Below are 27,981 nucleotides of genomic sequence, written 5' to 3' on the forward strand. Positions count from 1 at the left end.
TTACTCATTCTTTATTTATTTATTTCGAGTGCTACGCAAGCGCCGTACTTTAGGCAAACCGGAAAGACGCCGTTCGTCTGGTACCCCAAGATGAAGTATGAAGCCTGTAGTTTGATGGGATTGGGGACTCGGGGGCAGGTAGGGTGGGTGGCCGGGCGGGGGAAAGGCTGCTTAACCGCCCCCGAAGGGGAGGACGAGCCTGCACGCGGCGGGAGGGGGGGGGGGGGGGGGGGGGAAGGCGGACGCTGGCATCGGGCGGCGTTCTCCGCCTCGCTCTCATCTCCGTCTCCTCTTCTCGCCCCTGCAGCGCACTGACCAAGGTGAAGCTTATCAATGAATTGAACGAGCGGGAGGTGGAACTCGGGGTGGCAGAAAAGGTTTCCTGGCACGCCGAATACAAGGACAGCGCTTGGATCTTTCTGGGTGAGGCGTGCGCGCTCCCTCCCCCTCCCTCCCCGGCTCCCGCCCTCCCCGGCTCCCGCCCCTCGGGCAGACGCCTCCATGTGGGCCTTCCTCTCCCGATTCCATTCGATTCCGTAAACGTTTAATAAAAGCCCCACCGTGTGCCGTGCCCCGTCTGCCCGCGCCCCTCCGGGCCTCGGAGCCTCCGGTGGGCAGGGCACGGCACCCCCCCCCCCCCCCAGATGTCTCGGCTCCTTTGTCCTCTCCGCCGTCATGAGGCGTGTCGGGCCTTACAGTGAAATAGCAGACTGGGCTTTAGCCCCCCAGGAGGCCTGTTGCGCCTCTGACTGCGGGCTCCGAGCTATTGGGAACTCCCCCCCCCCCCACCTCCCTAAACCCTATCTTTCCAATTAAATATGGCAGCCGTTGCGGTGAGAACGGCAGAGAAATTGACAAGAGGCTGCCAGCCGGGGGGTTAGCCTCCGATCCACGTCATCCATTCTTGCGCGCCCTCCTCTTCCCCCCAACGATCTGTTGCAGAGCCCTGGCGTTTCTGCCTTCCGGTAACGTCTCTGAATCCCCTTTTCTCGCGCATTAATACCACCGGGCTCCAGGCGTCCATCACCTCCCAGCCCGGTTATTGCCACCGCCAGGTGGATGGGTGGCTTGCTCCCTTCCTCCATTAACGTTAAGAGATATTTCTCCAAATTGCAGGTCTGACGGTGTCACCTCCCTCTTTCATGGATTCCTTCTCATCTTCCCGCGAAACTCTCCCCATCCAAGCTTTCCCTATTATTATAGTATATTATTATTATTATTATATTATATTATATTATATTATATTGTATTATATTATGTTATATTATATTATATTATATTATGTATTATAGAGAACACCACCATTTTCCCATTCCCCAAGGCTTGAAAGCCACTGTCATTCTTGATTCCTTACTCTCTCTCGCCCTCCATATCCAATCTGTCACAAGGCCTGTTGATACCCTGGCAACACCTGGCCAATCTATCCTTCTCTCAGGTGCTGCCGCCACCTGTGTTCTGGCTCTTCTCATCTCAAGTCAGCACAAGTGCAGTGACTGACTTGTGGGTCTGCCTGTCACAAGGATCTCCCAGCTCATCTCCTCTTCAGCTGTCAAAATAATGTTCCTAGAGTGAAGATTGGATGATATCCCCCCCATACTCAAACTGCAGTGGCTCCCTGTCACTTCCAGCATCAACTATCAAACCCTCTCCCCCCTTAGCAGCCCCCTACTTTACTTGCTGTGCAATCTAGCTGGCCTTCTTTCCTTTCCCTGTTCTCCTCCTCCCTCTCCCTCTGTCCACGTAGGGGATCATACCTTTCCCTGTAGGTGGTGTTCTGCCCAAAGGCATAGATAGCCATTTTGATAGCTGGCACCTCACAGGATATCTTGGGGTTTAGAGGCTGGATTTCTTTCTTTTCTCTTCCCTACTTATCCTAGCAATAAAAAACCAAACTGGCACAATAAACTCTTTTGTCCTGAAATCATTTATGATTTCTTGAAATCATCATCCTGAAATCAAAGCATTGGAAACCCAGGCTTTAATAAAGCACATTGGGATTCAGATAAATAGAGCTGCTGGACCACTCTGGCTCTCTCCGATTGGCCCCCAGTGGGTCCGAGTCCAAACCTCATCTGGTCATTGTTTGGGTTCTCTTGGCTCCCAGTAAATGTAAATAGCGGTTGTTTTTCTTTTGGCCAGAAATTCTCAGGCTTTCTTCTTCTCAGCTTGATGTTTTTGATGAGGTAAAAGAAGCCATTCTCTGCTGCATTTCTTACCTAGCCTAATCACCGAATGTGCATGGCCTTAGATAAACTGAGACCTGGGAAAGACCTTAAGGAGGCCCAGGTCTTCCACGGCATCCAGGGCCAGTCATCCTGACCACTGGGCCCGGATGGCTCTGGAGGACAAAGTGAGGCTGGTGATTTTGTCCAGCTCTCCTTCATTTCCTCCCGGTTCACTTACAAGTCAAGTCATCCTCCTCCTCATGTCATTGGTCCTCTTCCAGTACAGATGCCCAACATCTGCAGCAATCTGCCATTCTCACCTTCTTCACACAATACACTCCCACCTTCCCACATTTTCACTGAAGGAACTCTTGCCTTCCTCCTCTCCACCTGCTAGCTTCCTTGGCCTATTTCAACCTGCAGCTAAAATCTCACCTTCTCCCCTCCTTCAGTTTTCCCAGTATATCATTAGTTGTTTGCTTGTCTCCTCATTAGATTGGGAACTCCTCGAGAGCAGGGGCCATCTTTGGCCTTTTTTTTGGTATGTACAGTGCCAGGCACCTAGTAGGCCCTTCATAAATGCTTATAGACTGACTTTGGTCTTGTGACTCCACATCTATCACACACAACTTTTTTTTTTTTAAATCTTTAATACATCTATTCAGAGGCAGAGCATTCATTTTGTAGGAAGCTTCCATAATGTTGCTTAAGGGTTTCCTAAAAAGCTTGTCAGGTATGTGTGTGTTTAAAGCTTTTCCATAGAGGTCGGTGCCACGAGCAAAAATATAAATAATTAAAAATAACAGCTCAGTATGATATAAATCAGTGGTTCTCAAATTATGGTCTAGAGAATCCTGGGGATCTCTGAAACCCTTTTAGAGGGTCTACAGATTCAAAAACAGTTTTTATTTCCACTATGGTAAATGTCTATAAATATAACCCAGATAAACAAAAACGCTTTGGAGAGCTCCTCAATCATTTGTAATAGGATAAAGATACTGAAAACAAAAGTTTGAGAACCCCTGATATAAATGATCGTGCTGGGTTTGGAGTCGACAATGTTATGAATATACTGCAAAGATAAAAGGACTCAGGAGTGTATGGAGTAACTTGGTTTGTTTATGGTTCTTCAAGAAATGGGGGGGGCACTCAGGGGCAGCCCCCGGAGGGATCCTCGCTTATAGGCAGGAGAAGGAACCTTTTGTTTCCCATCCTGAAGCACGAGGTTTCTCCCTTGTCCCCCGAGTTGGCCGGGAATGATCAACAGATTTCTTGATCCTCCCATTGCACGTTTTTCCCTCAACATGTTTCTCCTTCTTTACCATCCAGCCCATGATTAAAAATGGCAGAAAATTCCCCCTTTAGGGAGGGGAAGTTAATATCGATTAACTCAATAAGTATGAGTTAATTTTTCGTTTGTGGTTGATTTTTATCAGTTTATCAGTTCAGCGGCTCAAAGCCTTGTTTTGTCCAACTTGTCACTATATAGAAACACAATTGTCTAGGTTGCTCACAAAGAAAATCTAATCCCATGTTTGATACTTGGTAGGGAGCTGATCTTGAGCAGATCACCTCTCTGGGCCTCAGTTGGCTTTCAAGGACTTAGCCACTTACTGGTCATTGATTGCGGTGACCTGCTGTGTCGGAGGAAGCTCCCATCCAGGAAATCCCCTGTGCTGACAAAATCCTGGCTCCTCTGTGTATTTATGAATAGTATAGAATGAAAAAGGACACGGACTTTGGAGTCGGAAGATTTCAGTTCAGATCCTGGCCCTTAAGTCACTTTTGCTCTCTGGCTCTCAGTTTCCTCATCTGTAATGTCAGCATGTTATTCTTTGCTTGGCTGACCTCTGAGGGTGAATATAGAGAAAACTGATGGGAAATTGCCATCTCAATCAGAATGAATAGCAAAGGTACTCTGGACATAATTTAAAAATCTAGGGCAGCTGGGTGGCGCAGTGGTTAGGGCACTAGCCCTGAAGTCAGGGAAATCTGAGTTCAAATGTGATCTCAGACACCTAAAGCTTCCTAGCTGTGTGACCCTGGGACAGTCTTAACCCCAGTTGCTTCAGCAAAAAAAAAAACAAAAAAAACCAAACAAACAAAAACTATAGCTATACATAGAATGAATCCAGGATAGGTAGATTCATAACAGTGGCTATACATCCCTACTGGAGTGCTGGCTAATGATCTCTGTTCTCTTTTTTCCTAGGAGGACTCCCCTATGAACTGACCGAAGGAGATATCATCTGTGTGTTTTCTCAGTAAGTTACATTCCAATTACTACTATAACAGTAAAACCTCACTTGGGGGCTGCTACTGATGTTAAGAAGAGAGGCAGCTTGGGATTTGGGTGTAAGGGCAACCTCTGCGAGTGGCTCAGTTGTCCGGAGAAAGAAGTCCTATTCTCATGTTTGCAGTAATTTACTGTCTGGGCTTGAATGAGGAAGTTTCCTTCTCTGGGTCTCGATTTCATTTTGTGTCAGACGGTGGAGTTGGACGGGGTTATCTTTAAGTCCTTTTCTGGCGAGCTCACATTGAGCGAGCTTCCTAATGAGAGAATTCCTCTATTCAGCAAGCATTTCCTTGTTAACTTTGGGCTGGATACGGAGAGCGATCAACCAACAAGCATTGATTAAATGTTGACTTCTTCCTCAGAACAAGTGCCAGACGTACAAGGGAAGGCAAAAACGGTCCCTTGCTTCAAAGAGCTTACAGTCTGATGCCAGAGGATGTGCAAATAAATACAATATATATATATATATTATATATATATATGTTTATAATATATATATCATCATATATTATACATCCAATAACACAAATAAATTCAATAAATAAATCTCTACGGAATTATGGGAAGGGATCTGGGTGGGACCAGCAGTTTGGGAGTTACTGGGAAAAAGCTTGTCTAGAAGCTGGGATTGTCGCCGAGTCCTAAAGAAAGCCAGGGAGGTTAGGGAGAAGTAAGGAGGGAGAACATTTCACTCACAGATTCAAAAGTTAGGGAGTGTCTTGTGGAAGACCCAAGAGGACATTTCTTGGTGAAACACTGAGTGTGTTGAGGGGAGTCGCATATAAAAGGACTGGGAAAAGTTGGCAGGAGTTGGCTTGTGAGGCGCTTTCAAAACCATCTAGGCCAGTGGTCCTCAAAGTGTAGTCCAAAGAATTGTTGGGGTCTCTGAAACCCTTTCAGAAGGTCTACAAATTCAAAATTATTTTTTATTTCTAATATAGTAAATAGCTATAAATATAACCCATTTGAACAGAAACTTTGAACAGAAACTTTGAACAGATCCTCGATAGTTTTTTTTTTTTTAACAACATGAAGATACTGAGAACAAAAGTTTGAGAACCACTGATCTAGGACTTTATATCTGATCCTGGAGGCAATAGGGGAGCTCTGGGAGTTTGTTGAATAGAGATGCTACAGGTTCAGATCTGGACTTGAGGAAAATCCCTTTGGTAGCTGTCTGGGGGAGAGATTGGAAGGAGGGAGAGCAGCCAAAAGGTTAGTGACATAGTCCAGTTGTGAGGTAAAGATGATCTGTCATAGGGAGTGGCTGTGTGAGCAGAGGGAAAGGGACATGAGGGAGACATGTTAAGAATGAAGAAACAAGACTTGGCCACAGATTGGAGAGTTGGTCTGATACAAGTGAGGAATTGAAAATGACACCTGGGTTTTGAGTCTGGGTGACTTGGAGAAGGGGAGAATGGTGGTCCCTTCAGCAGTAAATGAGGGAATTTGGAGGAAAAAATGAAATTTGTTTGGGGCATGTTGAATTTGAGATGCCTGTGGGCATTAAAAAACAATGAGATAGGGGCAGCTGGGTGGCGCAGTGGATAGAGCACCAGCCCTGAAGTCAAGAGGACCCGAGTTCAAATCTGATTTCAGACACTTAACACTTCCTAGCTGTGTGATCCTGGGCAAGTCACTTAACCCCAGTTGCCTCAGGAAAACAAAAAAACGCCAATGAGATGAGACTGTTCAGGAATGGATAAGTAGATAAATGTGAGTTTATGAGATCACTAAAGGAGAGAGTATTGCTGGAGAAGAGGACTCAGGAGATATTCATGATCTAGTAAATCCTGGAGACTGAGAAGGAGCAGTCAGACAGGTAGCAGGACTGGAAGAGAACAGTGTCACAAAAACAGAGAGAGGAGAGAATATCTAGGAATAGAGAGTGATCAACAGTGTCATACATTGCTGTGAGATCAGAAAGGATGAGAATGAAGGGTAGGCAGTAATTATGAGATTAATACTTATTTTTTCAATTGAATAATGCATTTGGAAGCCAGGTTGGGAATGGTTTTGGGAGAGGATCAGAAGAAGTAGAGATACATTTCTTAGGGAATTTAGCTGAAATGCGGAACTGTACCCAAAGGGCTGTCAAACTGGGCACACCCTTTGACCCAGGACCTACTGGCCCTATATCTCGAAGAGATCTTAAAGGAGGGAAGGAGACCCACGTGGGCAAAAATGTTTGTGGCAGCCCTCTTTGTAGTGGCCAGAAACTGGAAACTGAGTGGACGCCCATCAGTTGGGGAATGGCTGAATAAATTATTGTTCTGTAAGAAACGATCAGGAGGATGATTTCAGACAGGGCTGGGGAGACTTACTCGAACTGGTTGCTAAGCAAAGGGAGCAGAACCAGATCAGTGTACATGGCAACAAGACTATATGACGATCAATCCTGATGGGCGTGGCTCTCTTCAACAATGAGATGATTCAGGCCAGTTCCAATGATCTTGTGATGAAGAGAGCCATCTGCACCCAGAGAAAGGATTATGGGAACCGAATGTGGATTATAAGGTAGCATTCTCATTTTTTGGGTTGTTTGCTTGCATTTTGTTTTCTTACTCATTTGCTTTTTGTGATCTGGTTTTTCTTGTGCAGCAAAATAATTGTATAAATATGGCTATACATATTGGATTTAACATAGATTTATATTTAATGTATTTATATATAGATAGCTATATATTGATATATAACATATAGTGGATTGCTTGCTATCTAAGGGAGGGGGAGGGGGAAGGAGGGGAAAATCTGAAGCACAAGACTGTGCGAGGGTCAGTGTTGTCAAATGCATGTGTTTTGAAAAGAAAAATCTTTAAAAATAAAAAAAAAGGAATTTAGCTGAGAAAGGGATGAGAGTTCCACAGCTATTGGCTATCCTTGAATCACGTAAGGAGTTTCAAGAGTGGGGGAATTTTGAGCAGGTTTCTAGGTAGCAGGAAGAAGCCAGTCCATAGAGATTATAGAGTGGGGATAATTGATAGAGAAGATGGTGAAGGATGGCCTTAAAGGTCTTATAGAGGAGCTGGTTTTGGCAAGGATCACCTGTTGGAGATTGGAATAGAGGAGGAGATAATGAGAAAAAATTGATGTGATGTGAGCTGAGGAGAAGCGTGACAATTCTTTGTGAATGATCTCAGTTGTTAAGGAGTCTTAAGTGAAGTCTTCACCTGAGAGGGTGGCAGGCTTGAGAAAAGTTGAGGTTTATAACAACCCTTACGGTGAGTGGGATAGAGTCAATTAAGAAGGAATAGAGAGACTGCTTTGCTGCACTAAGGGCCCATTTGATATGAGATAACAAATCAATGGAGGGCCCATTTACTGTGGTTTCCTGGTTTTCTCCAGCTCTATTCAGCAACACATAAATAGGCATGAGAGATAGACATGGGAATAATTTGGGGGTTTAGGATTTGGCAATTTGTAATTGGTCATAGAGCGAGGGAGCAAAGTATTCAAACCTAGAAGATGGTGATGAACTGCATAAAATGACCAAAAGTTAGAGACCGAAAAGAGAGGGAGGTGATAATGGTCTGGGAGAGAACTGAGGGTGGAGGAAATGGAATTCGTAGTGATGATGGACAGGGTTCGAGGCCCTCAGTCAGTAGGAAAGATGGAATAATAAAAGATTATAATCAGATATTTCAGAGGTCACCAACATGGATTAATGCTGAAACGAGTGTGGATACCCAGGAGTTTGTCTTAGCCTAGCAATTAATTCACTGGTTGGAGATTTCAGTTCCTTCTCTGAAAGGAGAGGATTGGCCTAGAAGAGATAATGAAGAATATACCTTCTTTCTCAGCAGAATTGGGGGGACCGGGAGAACAGAATATGTTGTCAAAAGCTAATTATTATCCTGTTGGTTATTTTTGCTTAACTCTTTTCCTTTGATACAGTGGGGTTCAATTTCAGGTTGTGTATGTTGGGTAGTTTTCCAAAAGGATAATGTATTCACTCTGTGATTGTATACATACGTACACGGATACATGCACACCCCCCCCCAGACATATATTTTTTTGTTTTTTGTCCAGACCTATTATTTCATCAGTATAACAAACTCCTAGTGAACAGCTTTGCACCAGCTCTTCAACTCTTGGCCTTAGATTTGCCTGGGAGCAGTTAGATCTTGGGGGATTTTCCCTGAGTCACAGCCAATATGTGGAAGAGACAGGACTTAAACCCAGGGCCATCAGGCTCGGAGGCCTTCTCTATATCCACTATGCCACTAGGCCTTTTAGCTCTGTGTATGCAGGCATATAATATAAATTAGAACTATGAATATGAAACTGAATTAGAAAAAAGAAAGGAAATATTAAGACTAGTTGCTCTCTAAGGTTCCTTCTAGTGCTGAGGAAACGAACCTTTGACTTTTTTTTGTTAGTGTGTAAGCAATTAATGTGCTTTTTAAAAGTAAAATTTTAATTAATATCTTCTGCTTCTTATATTATAGCTATCCTCAGTATCTCTCTCCCTCCCAGAAAGCCATTCCATTTAACAAATAACAAATAATTTTTTTTTTGCTGAAACAATTGGGTTTAAGTGACTTGCCCAGGGTCATACAGCTAGGAAGTATGAAGTGTCTGAAACCAGATTTGAACTCAGGTCCTCCTGACTTCAGGGCTAGCGCTGTATCCACTGAACCATCTAGCTGCTGTGGACATTTTGTTTTTAATATGATTAATTATGTTGATTGTTTTCCTCTCACTTGGCCACAATGAACAATTTCTCAGGAGCACTGTGCTACTAATTGCCCCACAGATAATATTTTTTAAAGAGCAAGAATCCTAGCAAAACTGATCCATACAAAAAAATCTGAAAACATGTGCAATGCATAACGCTTGTGGATCTCCCAGCTTTACAGAGGGATGGAGTAGGAATGTTTTCTCACATTTCTTCAATTCTATTCATGTTTGATCTTTATGATTTGTTGCATCCATTTTGATGTTTTTGGTATGTCATTCTTTTCATTTATATTGCTGTAGTCGTTGTGTAGCTTGTTTTCTTGGCTTTGACTACTTCACTCTGCATCACTTCATGTCTTTCCATGCTTCTCTGTAATCATCACATACATCATTTCTTAAGAGAACAATAATATTTCATTGTATTTGTGTACCACAATTTGTTTAGCCATTGCCCAATGGCTAACCAGTGAGCATTTATTATGTTCTAAATCTTTATATTCAGAAAAAAGTGCTTCTGTAAGTATTTTGGTGTATATGGGGATTTCTTCCCTTATTGATGCTTTTCTTGGGATATAAGCCTGGTAATAGAATCTCTGGTTCGAAGGGTCTGGACATTTTAGTCAGTTTATTTGCCTAATTCCAAATTGCTTTCCAAAATGATTGTGTCATTTCACAACTCCACCAACAATGTATTAGTGTGCCTAACGTTCCACAACCCATCTGACATAGAATATTGCCATTTTGGGGGTCATTTTTGTCAATTTGCAGGGTATGAGGTGAAACCTGGGATTGTTTCAGTTTATATCTTATTATTAGAGATTTGCAACTTCTTTCATGTGGTTGTAAATGCCTTGTAGTTCTCTTTTTATGACCTATTCGTATACTTTAGCCACTTTTATTGGGGAATGTGCATTAATGGTGTGTGTGTGTGTGTGTGTATATATACATATATATATATATATATATATATATATATATATATGATATGTAAAGAATGGTTTATATATAGATCTTGGATATCCAACTTTTATTAGAGAAATTTGGTAAAAAAAAAAAAAAAAAAATTCCCCTGTTCCTTCTTATCCTAGGTGGATTTTGTCTGTGCGGAAGCTTTTTCAGTATTATGTAATCAAAATTATCTATTTTATCTTTTGCCATTATCTCGTTTGGTTAAGGATACATCTCCTATCCCCTACTGTGAAAAGTACATGATGTTTGGTTGCATATTCATACAGATTATATCAAGTTAAAGTTTTGCTTTAATCCTGATTTCTAGCGGAGTTTTTTTTTTTTTTTGATAAATTATGTTTTCCATTTTTATCAAACACTGAGTTATTCAATTTCTTTGTTTCTGATTCTTTTTTTTTAGTGTTTCATTGACCCATCTCTCTCTTAACTAGTGTAAAATGGTTTTGATGACTGTTGCTTTATAATATAGTTTGAGGTCTGAAAGGGCTATTTCCCCTTCTTGCCTACTTTTTTTCATCATTTTCTATGGTATTCTAGAGCTTATCTATTTCCAAATGAGTTTTGTTATTAATTTTATTGAGCTCTGTGAAGTGTCCTCCTGCTAATTTGATTGGCATGGCATTAAAAGTGTAAATTCACTTTCATGATATTGTCATATTTTATTGGCTTGGGCTAGCCACAAGCACTGACAATTTTCCCAAGTTATTTAAGTTGTTCTTTATTTCTTTAAGGAGAACTTTGTAATTGTACTTTGGTAGGTAGATCTCCAGATATTTTATGCATTTTGTTGTTACTTGGAATAGGATTTTCCTTTCTATTTTTACTTCTTGAATTTTGTCATTGTTATAGAGAAATGCTGTTGGTTTCTGAGGGTTTATTTTATAACTTGCAATGTTGTTGAAGCTATTGTCTGTAGTATATTTGCTGATTAGTATTTTCCAAGTAAAGCATCATATCAGCAAATAGGAAAGGCTATAACTCCTTTTTAAGCTTTTGATTTCTTTTGTTTTGCTGTTATTTTCAGAACTATATCATATAATAGTGTAGCAAGTAGGCACTTTCTTTCACTCCTGTATTTGTTGTAAAAGGTTCCAGTATAGCCCTAGTGCATATAAGATATTACTTTTGGTTTAGATGCTTTTTATAAAAGTTCCTCTGTACTTTGTATGGTTTTTAGCAGAAAAGAGTGCTATGCTTTATCAAAGGCTACATTCTATTGAGATGATCCTATGGTTTTGGACATTTTTTTTCCTGAGGCAATTGGAGTTAAGTGACTTGCCCTGGGTCACACAGTTAGGAAATGTTAAGTGTCTGAGGCTGGATTTGAATTCAAGCCCTCCTGACTTCAGGGCTGGCACTCTATCCACTGAGCCATCTAGCTGCCCTGGACATTTTGTTTTTAATATGATTAATTATGTTGATTGTTTTTCTCTCACTTGGCTGGAATGAACAATTTCTTGGATGAATTTCTGTAGTCTTTTTGGCAGGATTTTGTTTAAAAAATTTTCAGTCAGTATTCATTAAAGACTTAGCCTATAGTTTTCCTTCTGTGATTTATCTCTCCATTGTTTAGGTATTAGGTCTGGTAGATTCTGGTAGAATGCTTTTTTCAGAGTATGAGTTACTAATTGTTCTTTAAAAGTGTGATAGAATTCTCCTGTGTATTCTTTAGGACTAGGAGATTTTTCTTTGGTAGTTCCTTTAGAGCTAAATCTATTTCCTTTTCTGAGATTGGGTTATTGAGATCTCTTTCAGGTCTTTTGATATTTTGGATATTTTATATTTTTGAGAATATTAGTCTTTTCAAAGAACCTGCTTTTGGTTTTTTTTTAAATCAGTTCTATGATTTTTTTGTTTCCAATCTATTTCTCTAATTTTTAATATCTTTTGTGCTTATTTTAGGTTTGCTTATTTATTGGCTTTCTAACTTTAAAAAAATGCATATTTGGTTTATTAATCTCCTTTTTCTATTTTGTTAATAGATGTTTGTAGGGATATTTTTCCCTTGAGGACTGCTTTAGCTGCATCCCAGAAATTTTGGTATGTTGTTTCATCGTTATCATTTTTTTCACAAAATTATTAGTTTTTTCTGTGATTTTTTTTTTTTGACCCCCACTCATTTCACTAATAAAGTCTCCATTTGGACTACATCTTTTGTTTGTGGTTCTTGACCCAGTGACTGTTGTCTGATTGCATTGTGGTCTATTTAAAGATGTATTAACTATTTCTTCCTTTTTACATTTTGTTTGCCATGTATCTGTTCTCATACATGGTCAGTTCTTGCAGAAGTTCCATGTGATATTGAGAAGTATGTATATTCTTTTACCATCTCATTTAGAAGATTCCATAAGTCGTTCAGTTTTTACATCATTCTGTTACGTTTGACATTTTCTCTATTGTTTATCCTTCTTTTATGTTTATCCAAAACTGAGAGAGGACTATCGAAGTCTCCTGTCACTATTGTGTTACTATATTTGTCTTGTAGCTCAGTTTCCTGAACTTGGATGCTAAGGTATTTGGAGCACAATAAATTTATTACTGATATTGGTTTGTTGTCGATGGTTCTTTTTTAGCATGATATGGTTTTCTTGTTTATTCCTTTTTATTTTTTGAATATTTTTTTTTGCTTGTCAGATAGGATGATTATAATTCCTGCTTTTTTATTCACTTGATTCATAATAAATATTTTTCCATGCCCTCTTTTATTTTGTGTCTTTGTTTTTTAAATGTTTTTAATTTGTATTTTTCATTTTATTGTATTGTTTAATCCATTCACATTTAAAGTTGCGTGAATTCGATGTATATTTCTTCCATTTATTGCTATCATTTTTTCCTAGTTATGATTTTTTTCTCTCTGTAAACACAGTATTATGTTTCGCCAGTTACTTTAACTTAATCTTTTTTAAGTTAGCCCTGTTCCCACTGGCTCACTTCCCCTCACGTCTGATCCTACCATTTGTTATCCCTTTCCTCTTGGGGTTTTGTTTATTAGTTCCTTTTTGTTTCCTGTTTTATCTGTTACTTAATTCTTCCTCTTCCTTTTTTTTTCCTATTAATCATGTGGATTTTCCCTCTCTTCTAACTGGTCCTGTTCATTAGTTTTTACAATTTCATTTTTTACTCCCCTTTCTAGAGAGGATTTCTCTTCATCTAGTCATTATTCATCCTCTGTCTACCTTAGTCTCTCATTCTCTGGTTGAAGCCCCATATAATTATCTAGTTTCTCTCCAGTCTCTATATCCTTCATGAAATCAAGACTGCCAAGATATCTGTTCTGGGTATATACCCACGAAGCAGCTTCTGCCACTGCCTTGTAGAGCTCGCTTCGTGGATTTCCTCTTTTCCATTGTCACATGCTCCCAGAACAGTACTAGTGCCTGGGGGTGACAGCACACTGCTCCATGACAGGACTTCCTTTTAACCTGGCTCTGATTATGCAGCCCACTACTGATCTGTATTCTTTTCCTGGTTACCTTCTTTTCCCATTTGCCTCAAAATCTCTTCTCTGGGTCCATGTGCTCAAACTTCTCCAAATACCAGTTGCCCCTCAGAGTTCTAGCTCCCCCTCGTAGAGGTTGGATGAGTGGTCTTTTCAAGCACCAAATCCCCTAGACCACATGTAGCACAAGGTTACCCCTCTCCCTTCACAGGACATGTCAGAGGAGTATTCATCAGGGGTCTCCCCTCCTACCACCAGTGCAAGGCTTCCCTCCTTTACCCCACTTTTCTATCCTTCCCTCTTCCTCCTGATCCACTTCCCCGTAGGATCCTCTCTTCCTGGGAGACCAAGTTTTCTTCCCCCAGTTGTTAACCCTCTATTTGACCCAGGTATATTATACACTTCCCTCTATTCCCTTTCTCCCTTCTTTTCCATTCCTGCCCCCTCCCATTTTGTAATGTCTCAACCCCCCCCCCCCCCCAACCGAATCTTGATTTGGCTGTAGGCAGGGTGTTATAGGTTCTGTCTATAATGTCCCTGATCAGCTTTTTTATTGTTACCTCTATCTGACTCTTCCACCTAAATCCCTGTTCCTTGTGCGTATTTAGAAAGAACTCTCTTACACTATCTGCTATTACCCTGTTGCTGTCCTAGACTGCCCCATTTATTCACCCCATGTGTATTTTTGTTTTCTGGGGTGCTCAAGAAGCAAATAATCTTTTCAGGTCTGCTTTTCTTTCTCAGAATGTTTCAGATGGCTCTTTTATTATTAAATGGCCCATCTTTTTCCATTTATGGTTAATCTCAGATTTGCATAGTTGGTCACTATGTGCTGCATCCTGAATTCAAAACACATTATGTCATTCCTGAATTTTACGGTGGGTGCGGAATAATCTTATTTGATTTTTTTTTTTCTGTATATTTGAAGGTCTTTTTCCTGATAGCTTACAGAACTTGTTTCTGAATAGGTTTTTTTTCCCTTTCATTTTGGGGGATTAGTGTTTTGCTTGCATAATGTTATAATATAATATGATATTATATAGATTATTTTTATATAGAATATTTATATAATATGATGTTATAGTATATAATTTTATATATAATTTTTATAACATATCATATTATTATTATATTATTTAATGTTGCATTTTGCTCCTCTTCCTCTAGATTGTCCTTCACTTCCTTGTATATCATCCCCAATCTATTGTTCTCTCTTTGGTTTCTTTGCTGAGATTTGCCAGCTCAGATTCCATTTTTCTGTTCTGTCCATTTTGTTATGGAAGCCATAAATTTCTGCTTGAAATCATTCAGGAGCAGCATGTTGGGATTCTGTGTTTTCCTCATCCCATCAAGTGTTTAACAGTTTCCATTTGTTTTGGAGTATAGAGATCCCCGAGTCTGTGTACTAGATCAGGAGGCTGTATTTCCTTTCGTTGTTATTGTTTCTTCTGTCGATGTAGCTGCTTATTTTCAAAGTCTTTACATTGTCTTCTTCCCGAGATCTGGGGTAATTTTAGTCTCTCTCACCCCCAACCCCCATAGTTTCCCCTGTCATTCACTCTGGTGGTGGTTTCCTCGGGGACTGGATCCCAGAGCCCCTCGGCCTCTTCCCACATTGGACAATTTACAGTTCGCCAGCTAGGTTTCTGCTCCGAGTGAGCTTTGGGGGGATACGACCGGCTCCAGCTGGATCCTGGGCTCTTTCTCTCAAGTTTAATGGAATGCCACGTGGCACAACCCCACCGCCAACAACATCCTTCTGTCTGATCCCTCTGTTCCTCAGTTCTCTAACCTGGCACTGGCAGTTCAGAGAGCTGCAGCACTGGTGCTACGGGGTTGATTCCTGTATTTTAAATCTCCAGGGCTCTGGGAGAAGGAGTTGTGGAGGTTGTGGGGTTAAGCTCTATTTCAATCCCAGACACATGTTGTGTCCCGCCCCTTTTCCTCTGTTCATCTACTCCCCTGCAGTGATTTTTTGCATTTACAGATTGCTGCCTCCTTCACATTGTCTTAGTGCAACCTGGAACCTGAATCTTCATGGCACTGGAAGAAGAGCAAGGAGAATAGGGTGTAGGCTCGGGTTTTATTATAAACCTGTGTGTTGGGCCCTTGGGTTAGTTAACAGTCTTGCCACCAGTGGTGTGGTGGTGAACGGGGTGGTCAATGAGCTCAGGATCTGGAAACTTTTTTCCTTGCCTTGCCTTTCCTTCTCAGTTCATGGAAACTTTTTTCCTTCTTTTGAATCCTAAGACTCCTAGCTCATGGCAAACAGCTGAAATCGCTTTCTTTTTCTGCATAAGTTCTGTCTTTAGAGAGATCTGAGAGGTTGCAGGGGTCACAATAAAATTTCTTGTTCTTCATTTTGTTGGTCATGTCAATATGTGGGGTTTTTTTTTTACAAATATTTTTTGGTCTGGGCCATCCTGGGCGGGGAACCTCCTTTCACAATGATGGTGGGCTTCTGCTCTGCAACTTAGTCTTCAGGAGTTACCTGGGGCATTGGGTGGTCAGGTGACTCGGATGCATCTGGGGTCACCCAGCCACAGGTGTGTGGTAAACTCATGTCACCTCGCCCCTGAGGCCAGCTCGGTGTCCACTGTGCCAGTCTGTTTCACGATGACTTAGCCATCCTTTGTTAGCAGGCAGCTTTGAGTTTGAATTAGAATCTGAGTTGGAAGGGATCCCATCTGGACTCTGCTCGATAAATGCATCAGAAGTCCACGCAAAGTCACCACTTAGACCTCATGGACCTCGAGTTTCCGAGCAGGCTGTATGCTGGCTTTCCAGCCCTTGGATACAGCCCATGCTTCTTGGAAGTTTCCAAAGCTTCAGGGGTGCTGTGGGGGCCATCATTGTCTGTGTTTTTACAATGAACTGTCGTTGAATTACTCTGACCGAGTCAGCTCCCCTCTTCCTCCAGCAGTCAGATTGGTGGGGACTTAGATACTCAGAATGACTTAAAATGGACAGCAGATATGGGGTCTGTCATGGGGCCCTTCTCAAAGTCTTTCTAGCTTGGCAGGACTTAGCAGAAACTAGCTGAGTTCTGCCAGGATCTCCTTAAGGAGCCCAGGGTTGCCCACACAGCACAGTGAAGTATCAGAGAAGGCCTTCACAGGAAGTAAAGAGAGATGACTTCATAACGTTAATCAATAGATCAATAGATATTCATTAAGCGTCTACAAGATATCAGGCTCTGTGCCAAATGCCAAGGATATAAAAAGAGGCAAAAGACAGTCTCTGTCCTTAAAGAGTCTGTAGGGGAGATAACAGCTCAATATGTGTAAAACAGCTTTATACAAGGTAAATAGCAAATCAGAGAGGGAACACGCTAGAATTAAGTGGGATTGGGAAGGACTTCTTGTAACAGATGGCATTTTAGCTGGCACTTAAAGGAAGCCGGATGGAGTTGAGGAAGGAAAGCATTCTAGGCCTGGGGGACAGCCAGAAAGAGTGCTTGGAGCAGAGAGATGAAGTGTCTTGGACATGGAACAGCCAGGAGGCCGATGTAACTAGATCAAAGAGTATGTGGGGATGAAGGTATAAGAAGATTGGACAGGGGGGCAGCTAGGTGGCTCAGTGGATAGAGCACCAGCCTTGGAGTCAGGAGGACCTGGGTTCAAATCCTGCCTCAGATACTTAACACTTTTTAGCTATGTGATCCTGGGCAAGTCATTTAACCCTAATTGCCTCAGCAAAACAAACAAACAAACAAAAAAAACCCATGAAGATTGGACAGATAGGAGAGAGCTAGGTTCTGAAGAGCTTGGAATGCCAGAGTTCTGTATTTGCTTATAGAGCCGCTGGGATTTATTGAATAGGACAATGATACAGTTGTATCTGTACTTTAGGAAAATCGCTTCAGTGATGAAGTGCACAAAAATATACTGGGATTCAGACTGCTCCCACTGGTTCAAATGAGGAAGATTTTACTGTATTTCATTAGAATGTCTTCCACAGGGAGAATACATCAGATGTGCCATATGCATACAAGCCTTCTGGCCCTAGAGCCACTGCTCTGTCGCCCACCCTCCATTGGGCATTGACAGGGCTCCCGAGTGAATCCACTCTCTTGCTTTGTGAAGCACAAGCCAACATTGGGAAGACTGCTCAGGTGGATTAGCAGGTGTCTTGGAGCTTTTGAGTCTGGGCTTTTCAGAGGCTGGGACATGGGGCAAATACCTTCACTTCTTTGACCCTCATTTGTAAAACAGGGACGCTTGTAGAGAGCCTCCTTGTCCCCAGGACACTGTGGAAAGTGTTTGCTAAACTCTTAGGAGTTCTGGAAATGGACATCTTGCTGCAGTAGGGATTTGGGAAGCGCCGTGGTGCTTTTCTTAGTCTCCTGGCTTTGGGAATTCGCAGTCGAGGAAGGACTTCCCAGTTCAGTCTCTTGGGAGAACTTGGCTCATTCATTCTTCTCTTTGCTTGGGGACTATTGAGTCAGAATCACAAGATCGTGGATATGTGGCAAGTCTCCGTCTTCCACACACACAGATGTGTTTAAAAGGAGATGAGCTTTGGTTTTCTAGGAAACTCACTTATGTGAAAGACCTCATTTCTTGAGAATGGAGGAGAAATGAGGTGTTAATCTGTATGTGTGTATCCATCCCGATGGGTTTGTAAGCACACTGTTGCCCTTTAAAGGGGGTTTCTTTTATTTAACCTTTAAAGTGGGTTTCTTTATTTGAAACTAGCACGACAAAGGAGTTCTGCAGCATTGAAGTCTTTTTTTTTTCTTTCAGGCCTTTCTACTGATCCTATTCTTAAAAGACCCAATTACAGGATGGCAGCTAGAGAGCCAGCGTTAGATTCGGGAAGCCCAGGTTCTGGTCTTGCCTCCGACACAGCTTTAGGCTCCGTGTTCTGGGCATTCACTCAATAAATCTTTAGGTTGCAGAGAAGGTGCAGAGGAAATTTACTCACTAGGAAATACAAATGTTGAGGAAATCCCATATCTGCTACCATTTCTTCCAGTCTCCCCTTCCCATCCCTCTGCCAATTTCCCTCTCCCCCCCCAAAAAAAAAACTCACCAGAGGATGGCACCTTGGACTAGGCTGACCATTCAAGATGTTTTAAGGAGTCAGATCATGGAGTCAAATCGCAACTGTTCTGCTTCCTGCCTCCGTGATGTGGAGCAGGGTACTCAAAGCCTCTGGGATCTAGGTTTCCTCCTCTGGAAAAGAAGTGAGTTAAGCTTCTTGAACTGTTGCAACTATGGGTTCTGACTCCAGATTTTCATCTTCTCACTATTCTTACCCTGACACATCTAAGCTCTTTCCAAGACTTGTTGATGTCAACATGGTATGACGCTGGTAGTTCAAGCTGTCCTCGCCTCTGCCTAGACTATTGCAGCAATATGTGAGTGGGTCTGCCTTCCTCGACTTCCTCAACTTCCTTGCTCCAGTCCATCCTCCGTTTAGCCACAGCACAGATCAGATCATGTAATAACCCTCCTCTTCTCCCCCCATCCCTAGCTCACTTAGGAAACTCCAGTGACTTCCTGTCACCTTGAGGAACAAATAGAAAATGCTCAGTCTGCTATTCAGAGTTCTTCCTAACCTCTCGCCCTTCTCCCTTTCCACTCTTCTTCCACCTCACTCCCTAACACGGACTCTTCCATCCAGTGATACTAGCTTCTCGGCTGCTCCGCAAACGAGACCCTTTCTCTGGCCGTCCCCCACGCTTGAAATGTGCTCCTTCCCCAACTCTGCCTCCTGACTTCTCTGCCTTCCTTCTAAGTCTCAATTCATGTCCTTTTCCCAACTCCTCTTAATTCTGGTGCCTTCCCTCCGTTAATTGTTTCTCATTTATCCCATGTGTAAGTTTCTTTTTGTGTAGTTTGTGTGTTGTCTTCCTCATTAGATTGTAAGCTGTTTAAGGGCAAGGGCTGTCTTTTGCCTCTTTTTGTAGCATAGTACCTGGCACCTAGTAGGTGCTCAATAAATGTTTATCGCGCGATTGTCAGAGATCTCAAGTCTTCCGTGCTTTGAGAGACATTCATCTTGAGTTACTTCGTGTGGACGGATGATTTACCTAGTGGTCTATTCTCTGAAGCTAACTCATTTTTAAATCTTTTTTTTTTAATCAATAGATACGGTGAAATTGTAAATATTAATCTTGTACGAGATAAGAAGACCGGAAAGTCCAAAGGATTCTGTTTTCTTTGCTACGAAGATCAGAGAAGCACGATTTTGGCCGTCGACAATTTTAACGGGATCAAGGTGAGTGTGTGTCTCAAAGTGGTCGGGCTTCATTTTGGTTCTTCTTTTAGGTGCTAGAGATGCCTGCTTAGTCCTTGCCAGCCAGTGCCTTAACTAGAGCCCAGTCTTGGGGAACTGGTGTGCCTGTGGAAGTGGGAGAAGGCCCTGAGTCCTAGATGTGGAGACATACAATTTTTTTTTTGCTGAGGCAATTGTCCAGGCTCACAGAGCCAGGAAGTGTTAAGTGTCTGAGGCCAGATTTGAACTCAGGTCTCCCTGACTTCAGGGCTGGTGCTTTGTACACTGTGCCACCTAGCTGCCCCTGAGACATACAAATTTGGAGTGGGAGACCTTAGAACTTAGCTAATCATAAGGCCACCTCCATTTTGTTAACTCTGCAAAGTTTATAGTGTGCTTTCTTCCCAACAGGGTACATAGTGATGTTCTTTATCCTTTTTTATCAGTGAGGAAACCAAACCCCCGAAGGTAGGAAATAATCTTGCCTGGGGTCACACAGCCAGCGTGAGAGCCAGGAGTTGATTTTAGGTCTACTGAGACTGGGTTCCACACTCTGTGCTGTGGATTTTACAGATGAAAAAAATGAGGCTTGAGAGGGAGCAGTTTATGTAACGTTCAGAGCCAAGGACTTGTGCTTCTTCCCTAGCTGTTGCCTGTACTTTCTCCCCTCAGGCAGGCTCCTCCCCATCTTCCCCTTCCAACTCAAACATGCTCCCTCCCTGATACATCCCACTATGTGGAAAACACACAGCACAGTGAAAAGAGGACAGCTCTGGCCTGGGAGTCAGGAGACCTTGATTCACATTGCAAACAGAATAATCTGCATATAGGGGAAACAGAGGCAGATTGGGGGGGGGTGGGAGAACACCAGGTGAGCGGACAGGTCATAATTCCAGGAAAGGATCATAACTTAGTCCTGACAAGGTAAGGGTCAAGATAAGAAGATCAAGGGCAGGAGACAGCAAGGCAAGGGGGAGGAATTATCCCAGCAAGGACTGAGATAAAGCACCTGGAGTTTATAACTCAATGGTATTTCAAGGTTTCTTTTCTGACTCATTTCTCCCAGTCCTAATGGCAAGGAAATGGCAAGGACCCCTTCTCAGAACATAAATACATAAAAGAAAATATATAGAATTACAAAGGAAACCAGATATTTAGAAATAAAGATGTGATTGTTTCCTATTCAAGTCAATGTCTCCTTAGCCTCCTTGGGGATCTGTGGAGCCAGGTGAAGAACCCCGGCCTGTGGCAGGGCTTGCCTTGTAATCATGATGGCTATGGTTCTTGCTGTAATAAGGTCTTTGAGTACAGGAGAGATGTGGAATTGGCAGAAAGTGTAGGGGACAAATGGCGGTGGGGAAGATGTTGTGACAGGAAGGTTTTCAAAAACTTGTAAATCAAATGAGTGGGGAGTCTCAAAGTTTAGGCCAAAATTTGAGGTGCTAGTGACTATAGGGATAAAAAGGTGAGTGTAGGTTGTGTTAGGGCTAGAGCTTTTTTTTTCCTTTTGTTCTACATTAAAACTGGGTTTATTGATCATCTGGAAGATTATGGCCCAAGAGTCAGAGTAGAGCATCAATATTAGTAGTATAGGAAAAGGAAGGGTTGAGTTTTCCCCAGTTTTCCATAGCTCACATTGGTCTCCTTCACAGACCACACTTCAGCCAAACTGGGCTCTTGCACATCCCCTTGCTCTCCCATTTCTGTTCCCTCTATTTGGAGGGTCTTCCCTCCCTCCCCTGCTGAATCTTGGCTTGCCAGCACCAAGTATCGTGTCCTGCATGTAGTAGGTGCTCATGGGATTGGATTTTCTCAGATTGGATTCCCTGCCATCCGTTAGCGTTCAGCTCACGTAATACCTCTCCTTTCTGACTGGCGGCTGCTTTCCCCCCAGGGCCTCCCTTAGTACTTGGTTTGGACCTGAACTCAATCAGTGCTTCATAAATATTTGACTCTTCAGTGTGTCACCTGGCCAGGTCTCTGCACTTAGTTTTAAGGGTAGACCTCTTCCTTGCTAGTTGAGGTTAAAAGCTGGGCCACAGTTGGCTCCGTGTACATCTAAATCCTTGTGATTTTCCCTGATGCCATGTAGTGCCTTGTCAAGTGGATACGGTCAGAGGGCTTTTGGGTAGTTGAGTGTCATACATTAACTGATCATATTAACTGCTAATGTTGCTATTCTTGCTCTAGATTAGAGGAAGAACTATCCGAGTGGATCATGTAGCTAATTACAGGCCTCCCAAGGATTCCAAGAATCTGGATGATGTAACCAGAGCACTCCGGGAAAAGGGCTGTGGGGTTAAGACCCCGTCTCCTAGTTCGTCGGAATCCTCAGAAGATGAGACACCTGTGAAAAAGCATAAAAAAGGTGACCTTGATGATGTCAGGGCGCACACCTTTGATTGGTGATGGCTCTGCTAGTTAATTCTGATCAACTCTGCTGTCCTGATGACTTCAGGATTACCTAATGTTTCTAGGACAGTACTTGTGTAAGCTGTCAGGAAGGACTCACTGAGGTCTTGGTATTTGCTGCAGTACCCAGCAGTAAGCTGGCCTGTGGGAACACTTCACGGAGGGGTGGTGGGCTCCATTGCGGTGAGACGCAGAATTGGCCTTTCTGTTTAGCTCCTCTGACTTCAAAAACAGCTAGTTGCCAAGTCACTTCACTTGCCTTAGTCTCAGTTTCCTTATTTATAGAATGGCAACGATAGCTTCTACTTCACAAGATTGTTGAGAGGATTAAAGGACATGGTTAAAGCTCTCTCTAAATACTAGCCACTGTCATCATTATTTTCATTATATAGTGATAAGGGGTCTGGACCTAGGAACTCCTAGATGAGGAAATTCCCTCTCCTGAGGTTGGCGTGATCTGACCGTGATTCTACCCAGCCGACTCCAGTGGCTTCATATTGCCTCGAATAAAATAGAGTCCTCTCTTTGGCTTTTGAAGTCCTAGTCAGTCCTGCCCAGCCTCAGCGGACGCTGCTGTACCTCCTGCATTGTCCGAGCCAGCCCTGCCGGCCTTCTCTCGCCCTCGTGCACTCCAGTGTATGTCTTTGCACCTGCCTGAAATGCATTCTCTCCTTCCTTCCTCCTCAGACAACCACACTCCCCCTTTTACTTTAAGATGCAGTTTTAGGCCCCGTTTTCCGCATGAGCCTTTGCCAATCCTCCGCCCGCCCAAACTGCCACCTTATGCTCCAATATTTTGGGTTTGTTTATAGTTATCAACTGTGTATTCATGCCGTATGTATTCCATATGTTCCTTTTGCATCCCCGCTTAGATTGCTTTCATTCTTTGCACTGGTTTCTCTAGGATTTCACTCCGTGCACATAGTGGGTGTATAGTAAATACTCGTTGAGTGAATGATCAGTTTAATATTCAGTGTCGGTATGACTGATCCGATTTGCTTCATAATTCTATTTCCGTTCTAATGCATAAAATGTTAGGACTTCTCAGTCATTCCCTCGGGATTCTTAGTCCATATATCCTCATCTACTTTTCCTCTGATGAAGTTAATTTTTTCCCCTCTACTTCTGGCTCCTCATTTTTCACTTTGTGTTTTTCTCATAAAGATCTTTCTAGATTTTCCCTCCTCTTATTTATTAATCTTCGTTGTATTTGAGCATTTAGGGTGGTTTCTCCTATTTTGGGACACTTAGTTTGCTTCTAGTTTTTTGGTTGTTTGGAAAATCTTGGGACAGAAAGCTCCTTTTTTGTTATCTTTTATCTCACTTTCATAGCATCTTCACAACAATGGTATTGTTATGACGCCATTTTCATGTGCGTCTCTAGGAGTTCCCCCCAAATTTTTTGATTCCACCATCATTGAATTAGTGTACAGACAGTTCTTGCTTTGTGTAAGCGGACTGCTCTGCAGGCCTCTGGGTAAAGTACCTTTTACAATGTGAATTTGCCTGCAATTGTGGGAACCACATGTCTATGGAGGGAGGGGCCTGCCACATGGTTCAAGGACACATGGGGACTGGGGACAGAGAAGTGAGAGCCGGAGGAGGAATACATGGGGGCCACAGCCAGCCACGTGGGAGCCAGACACAGAGACAAAAGATGGGTGACGTGTGTGAGCATGGCATAGGCACGTGGTACTGAGTACGGACAGATAGAAGGCATGCACCAAGACAGGACGTACACGTGGGTGGGAATGGGGCAAAGATCTCTCTTGGCATCAGAGGTCTCAAGCAAAACCTCCATCTGGTGACAGGGCTGGCAATTGCTCTGTTAGTCTGTTCTTCTGCTTTTACTTGGATTGGGGTTTGGTTTGGTTTGGTTTTTTTGGATGGAGAGGTAGGATGCCATGGAGTGCTGAGCCAGGGGGCAGGAGGAGAGAGGGGGAGACACACAGACAGATGGACAGAGAGCACAGCACTATAGTAAAATTAGCATAGGTGGATTTTGGGGAGAATTTCAGTATTCTTTATGAAAAGTATTTGTGTAATGTGAATTTACATAAAGCAAGAACTGTCTGTATGTTTCTATATAATCTCTTCAGCATTGAGTTTCATTGCTTTTATTCTTCCAAATTGCAGGTGGTATCCAGATTTTTTTTTTTTTTTTGATGAGGCAGTTGGGGTTAAGTGGCTTGCCCAGGTTCACACAGCTATTCAGTGTTAAGTGTCTGAGGCCTGATTTGAACTCGGGTCTTCCTGATTTTAGGGCCGATGCTCTATCCACTGCACTATCTAGCTGCCCCTTAAAGGTATTTTAATTTGTATATTTTTTGATTATTTGTAAGATAGGACACTTTTTTAAAATAAGTTTTTTTAGAAGTCTTTTTTCTTATATCATCATAGTTGTTCTCAATATTTTTCCCTTCCCAGAGAACCATCCCATAAAACAAATAATAATTTGTTTTTGAAGGAAAAAAAATCAGAACTGATGGATACATTGAAAAAGTCCCAAAACATGTAAATCTCCCATCTTGATTAAAGGATGAGTTGAGGCTGTGTCCCCCCCCCCCCTATTTCTTTGAATTTTGCTTGATCTTTCTGATTTTGTTATATTTGTTTTTCAATTTCTGAATCTATTTACATTGTAGTTACTACAGTAACGATTGTTTTCTTGGTTCTGCTTACTTCATCCTGTATCATTTCAACATAATTTCTTATATACATCACCTTCATGTGCTACAATGTCTTTAGCTGTTCCTCAGTTTCTGGATGTTTCCTTTGTTTGTTTCCTATTCTTAATTATCAGAAAAAGTGCTGCTATCACTATTTTGCAGTATATGAGTACTTTTCTTCTATCAATGGCTTCCCTGGGATATGAGCCCAATAATAGAGTCTCAGGTTCAAAGGGTAGGGATATGCGAGTCACTTGATTTGCATAATTCCAAATTGCTTTCCAAAATGATTGTTCCATTTCAGATCTTAGATGTAACATTTTTTCAAGTGATTATTAATTTCCCTTTTTTGACCATTGTGGGCCAGGTATAGATACTACTGTGATTTTTAAAAAAATATGCACACACATATTTGTAGATATGTTTGTGTGTGTGTATATATTTACACACACACACACACACACACACACACACATTTGATACCATGTTTTACCTATTATAGTTTTCCAGTCTTTTTAATCCAATTATATTATTTTTGTTGCTTATTTTTATTTTTAACGTGATCCAACACATGTCTTGTCTCTACCGATTCCTTCTCTTTGTTTATCTCATGTTCCATTTTCATAATTTGAAAACCAAATTCATTATTTAATGTTGGCATTCTTTCACCAAATTGGGGATTCACTGAGGTGTGTGGTGTAAGATTTTGGTCTAAATCCATTTCTTATCAATGCTTGCGAGTATGTTTGTTAAATAGTTAATGCTTTCCCTGAGTTTTCTTTTCTAGAGGCTTATCAAAGAGTAATCTTTTGTATAGATTCAGCTTTGTCTATCATTTTGCCTAAAGAAGATTAGAAAGCTTCATTTTCCTATCCCTGGGGTTCCTTCCTGAAGATCTTTAGTTTTAATGAATCTGTTCGCTTGCTTTTTGACTTTGCTGCCAGGATATTTTCCTTCTGCATATTCTTGTTCGTGAACTGTGATATCTGTGTTTGCTATGTATGTAGAGAAAATAGAACAACTGCCTCTTCATCACTGATATAATTATTCTTTCAGACAAAAAAGAGAAAAAAAGGAAGAAAAAAGACAAAGATATCAGAACAAACATGGATAAGCAGGAAATGCCCACATCATCGTCCGTAGTGTCCCGCCACAAGACCAGGAAGGAGAAGGAGAGTTCTGGTCTGGGTAAGTCTGCCACTGGAAGCCTCGACAAGAACTCCAGCCCCGAGCGGCGAGAAGGACGTAGACACTTAAGCGGCTCACCTGTGCTCCACCGAAGTCACCTTGAGAGAGCCGAGTCTACCTCGAGGAGGGATTCGAGAAGAGATAAGCCGTGGCATAAGAAATCCTCAAGTAGCTCCAGCAGGAAGGAAAGGAGGAGGAAGGAAAAGAGCAAACACCGGGAAAGAAGCCGCAGCTCGGAAAAGCGCTCGCACCACCGTGATGATCATTCTGAAGGCAGGTCCAAGAGAAGGCACAAACACAAGTCCCGAAGCTTTGGGAAAGACTGTCATTCCAGGGATCGGGAACCATCTTACTCCAGTCGGCACAGGTCCAGTTAAACGTGTACGGCGCGGCACAAGTGCTGTCAGCCCAGAAAAGAAGATTCATTTACAAAAATCCCTCACCTGAGTTAAGCTGTTGTTGTTTCTGTAAATAAAGTCTCTGCTACCACGTCCCCTCACTTTCTTGAGTATGATAATCGGAAGACTGAGGATCCTCGAAATCTGAGTGAAGTACAGGAGTTCTTAACCCAGAGTCTGTGAACATAAAAACAAATATTTAATATCTGTAGTTTAAATAGAATTATTTGCAGTTTTGTGTATTTTGTTTTGTGCACTTGAAAACATTATTGTGAGAAGGGATCTGTAGGCCTTGTTTCACCGGCTCTGTAGGCCTTGTTTCGCCGGGTCTGTAGGCCTGTGTTTCCAGGACCCAGAAAAGGTTTAGAATGCTGTGGTGTTACAAAGAGAGCCTAATCAGTAGCTGCTTGATGCTACTCAATCACTACCCTTCTCATTTACTTTCTTCCTTCAAGTGAGTTGGACTATCTAAACTCCTTTTCCACTTTCTCTCCTGTTTGACAAGGGTTGAGAATTCCATAGAAGCTAACGGTTGGTGGCTACAGACCCCTCCTGAACTAACCCATCCCACATGAGGATCTGGATGTGACCCACAATGACGGGTCATTAAACTACGGATAGGACCTCAACCTCTGGAGGAAAGGGATAGGGAGAGGAACTGGACCTGGGATTTTATTCATAAGGGAACTCCCGGCTGAGGAAAATTCCTTTGCCCATGCACCTCAGTATCTTCTCTTCAGTTAATCTTTAAGAACTGCCCATGGCCAGGATGGGTCAGAGGTTGGACTGGAACCGAGGGCTTATTCACTATGCCGTGCTGCCTCTATTATGTAATTCATGTGAAATGGTCAAAGACAGATCCACTGTTCTCTTAAAATCTGGCTTGTGTCAAAATGGAATGTAGCTTATACTTGGTATTTTTCAGTGTTTGTATAATTTGTTTCTTTTGATATGTTCTCATTTTAGGCTTGCAGCCTCTATTCCAGCATTATGGTGGTAAAATTGTTCCCTGAGTTGTAGGTAGGGTGGTAGGCTCTGGAGCCGGGAGGAACCTTGGAAACCATCAGCCCCCTCATTTTGTAGAGGAAGAGCCCAAAGCTCAAAAGTTGCGACTTGCTCACACTTACTCTGGTAGTAATTTACATAGCAAATTTGTATGCTGGTGAAATTACAGGTCTGGGTAGAAAACAAAGGGATGATCAGATGTCTTTCTCTTGATAAATACTGCTGTAGTTAGTCGCTTAGTAGACCAAAGTGGCACCAGTGGGAATAAACTTGCTTTGATTTTTGCCTTTACCACGGCAGAGAAAGAATTCCTCTTTCCTCGGAAAGCCATGGAAAACAATTCGATCACCTTAGCGTGGACTGATTCAGCAGCACTGTACCAAGTTATGGGCTTTACAAAATTGAATTGGATCTCCTCAAGAGTAGCTCATAGTAGAGTTTGGAAGACAGAGCTGACCTTGGAAAAGAGGAGATTCCAATCTTGGTACTTTGAGCAGTCCTTCACCCAGTCCCTGCTTAGTTGGTGAGTAAATGAATT

The 27,981-nt window shown here is 42.2% G+C and overlaps 1 protein-coding gene across 2 annotated transcripts; it reads left to right on the forward strand.

The window, feature by feature from the left end:
- Positions 1-27,975, forward strand: RBMX2 (RNA binding motif protein X-linked 2). 2 transcript variants are annotated; one of them, XM_031944659.1, is made up of 6 exons: positions 1-95; positions 308-423; positions 4,378-4,429; positions 19,645-19,774; positions 21,962-22,139; positions 25,909-27,975. In XM_031944659.1, the coding sequence occupies exons 1-6, from the start codon at positions 91-93 to the stop codon at positions 26,415-26,417; spliced, it is 990 nt and encodes a 329-aa protein (XP_031800519.1). In that variant the 5' UTR covers positions 1-90; the 3' UTR covers positions 26,418-27,975. The 2 variants fall into 2 exon arrangements, with proteins under 2 accessions (XP_031800519.1, XP_031800520.1); XM_031944660.1 differs by lacking the exons at positions 1-95; positions 308-423; positions 4,378-4,429 and adding an exon at positions 6,905-6,978.
- The last annotated feature ends 6 nt before the right edge of the window (positions 27,976-27,981 follow it).

This window comes from Sarcophilus harrisii, chromosome X (assembly GCF_902635505.1).
Source record: "Sarcophilus harrisii chromosome X, mSarHar1.11, whole genome shotgun sequence".
In the NCBI taxonomy this organism is placed as follows: Eukaryota; Metazoa; Chordata; class Mammalia; order Dasyuromorphia; family Dasyuridae; genus Sarcophilus; species Sarcophilus harrisii.

Excerpts from the sequence above, each read along its gene's own strand:
- RBMX2 (XM_031944659.1), top strand. Across the intron at positions 424-4,377 it reads CAGCGCTTGGATCTTTCTGG|GAGGACTCCCCTATGAACTG; the intron begins GTGAGGCGTGCG and ends CTTTTTTCCTAG. Across the intron at positions 22,140-25,908 it reads TGTGAAAAAGCATAAAAAAG|ACAAAAAAGAGAAAAAAAGG; the intron begins GTGACCTTGATG and ends TTATTCTTTCAG.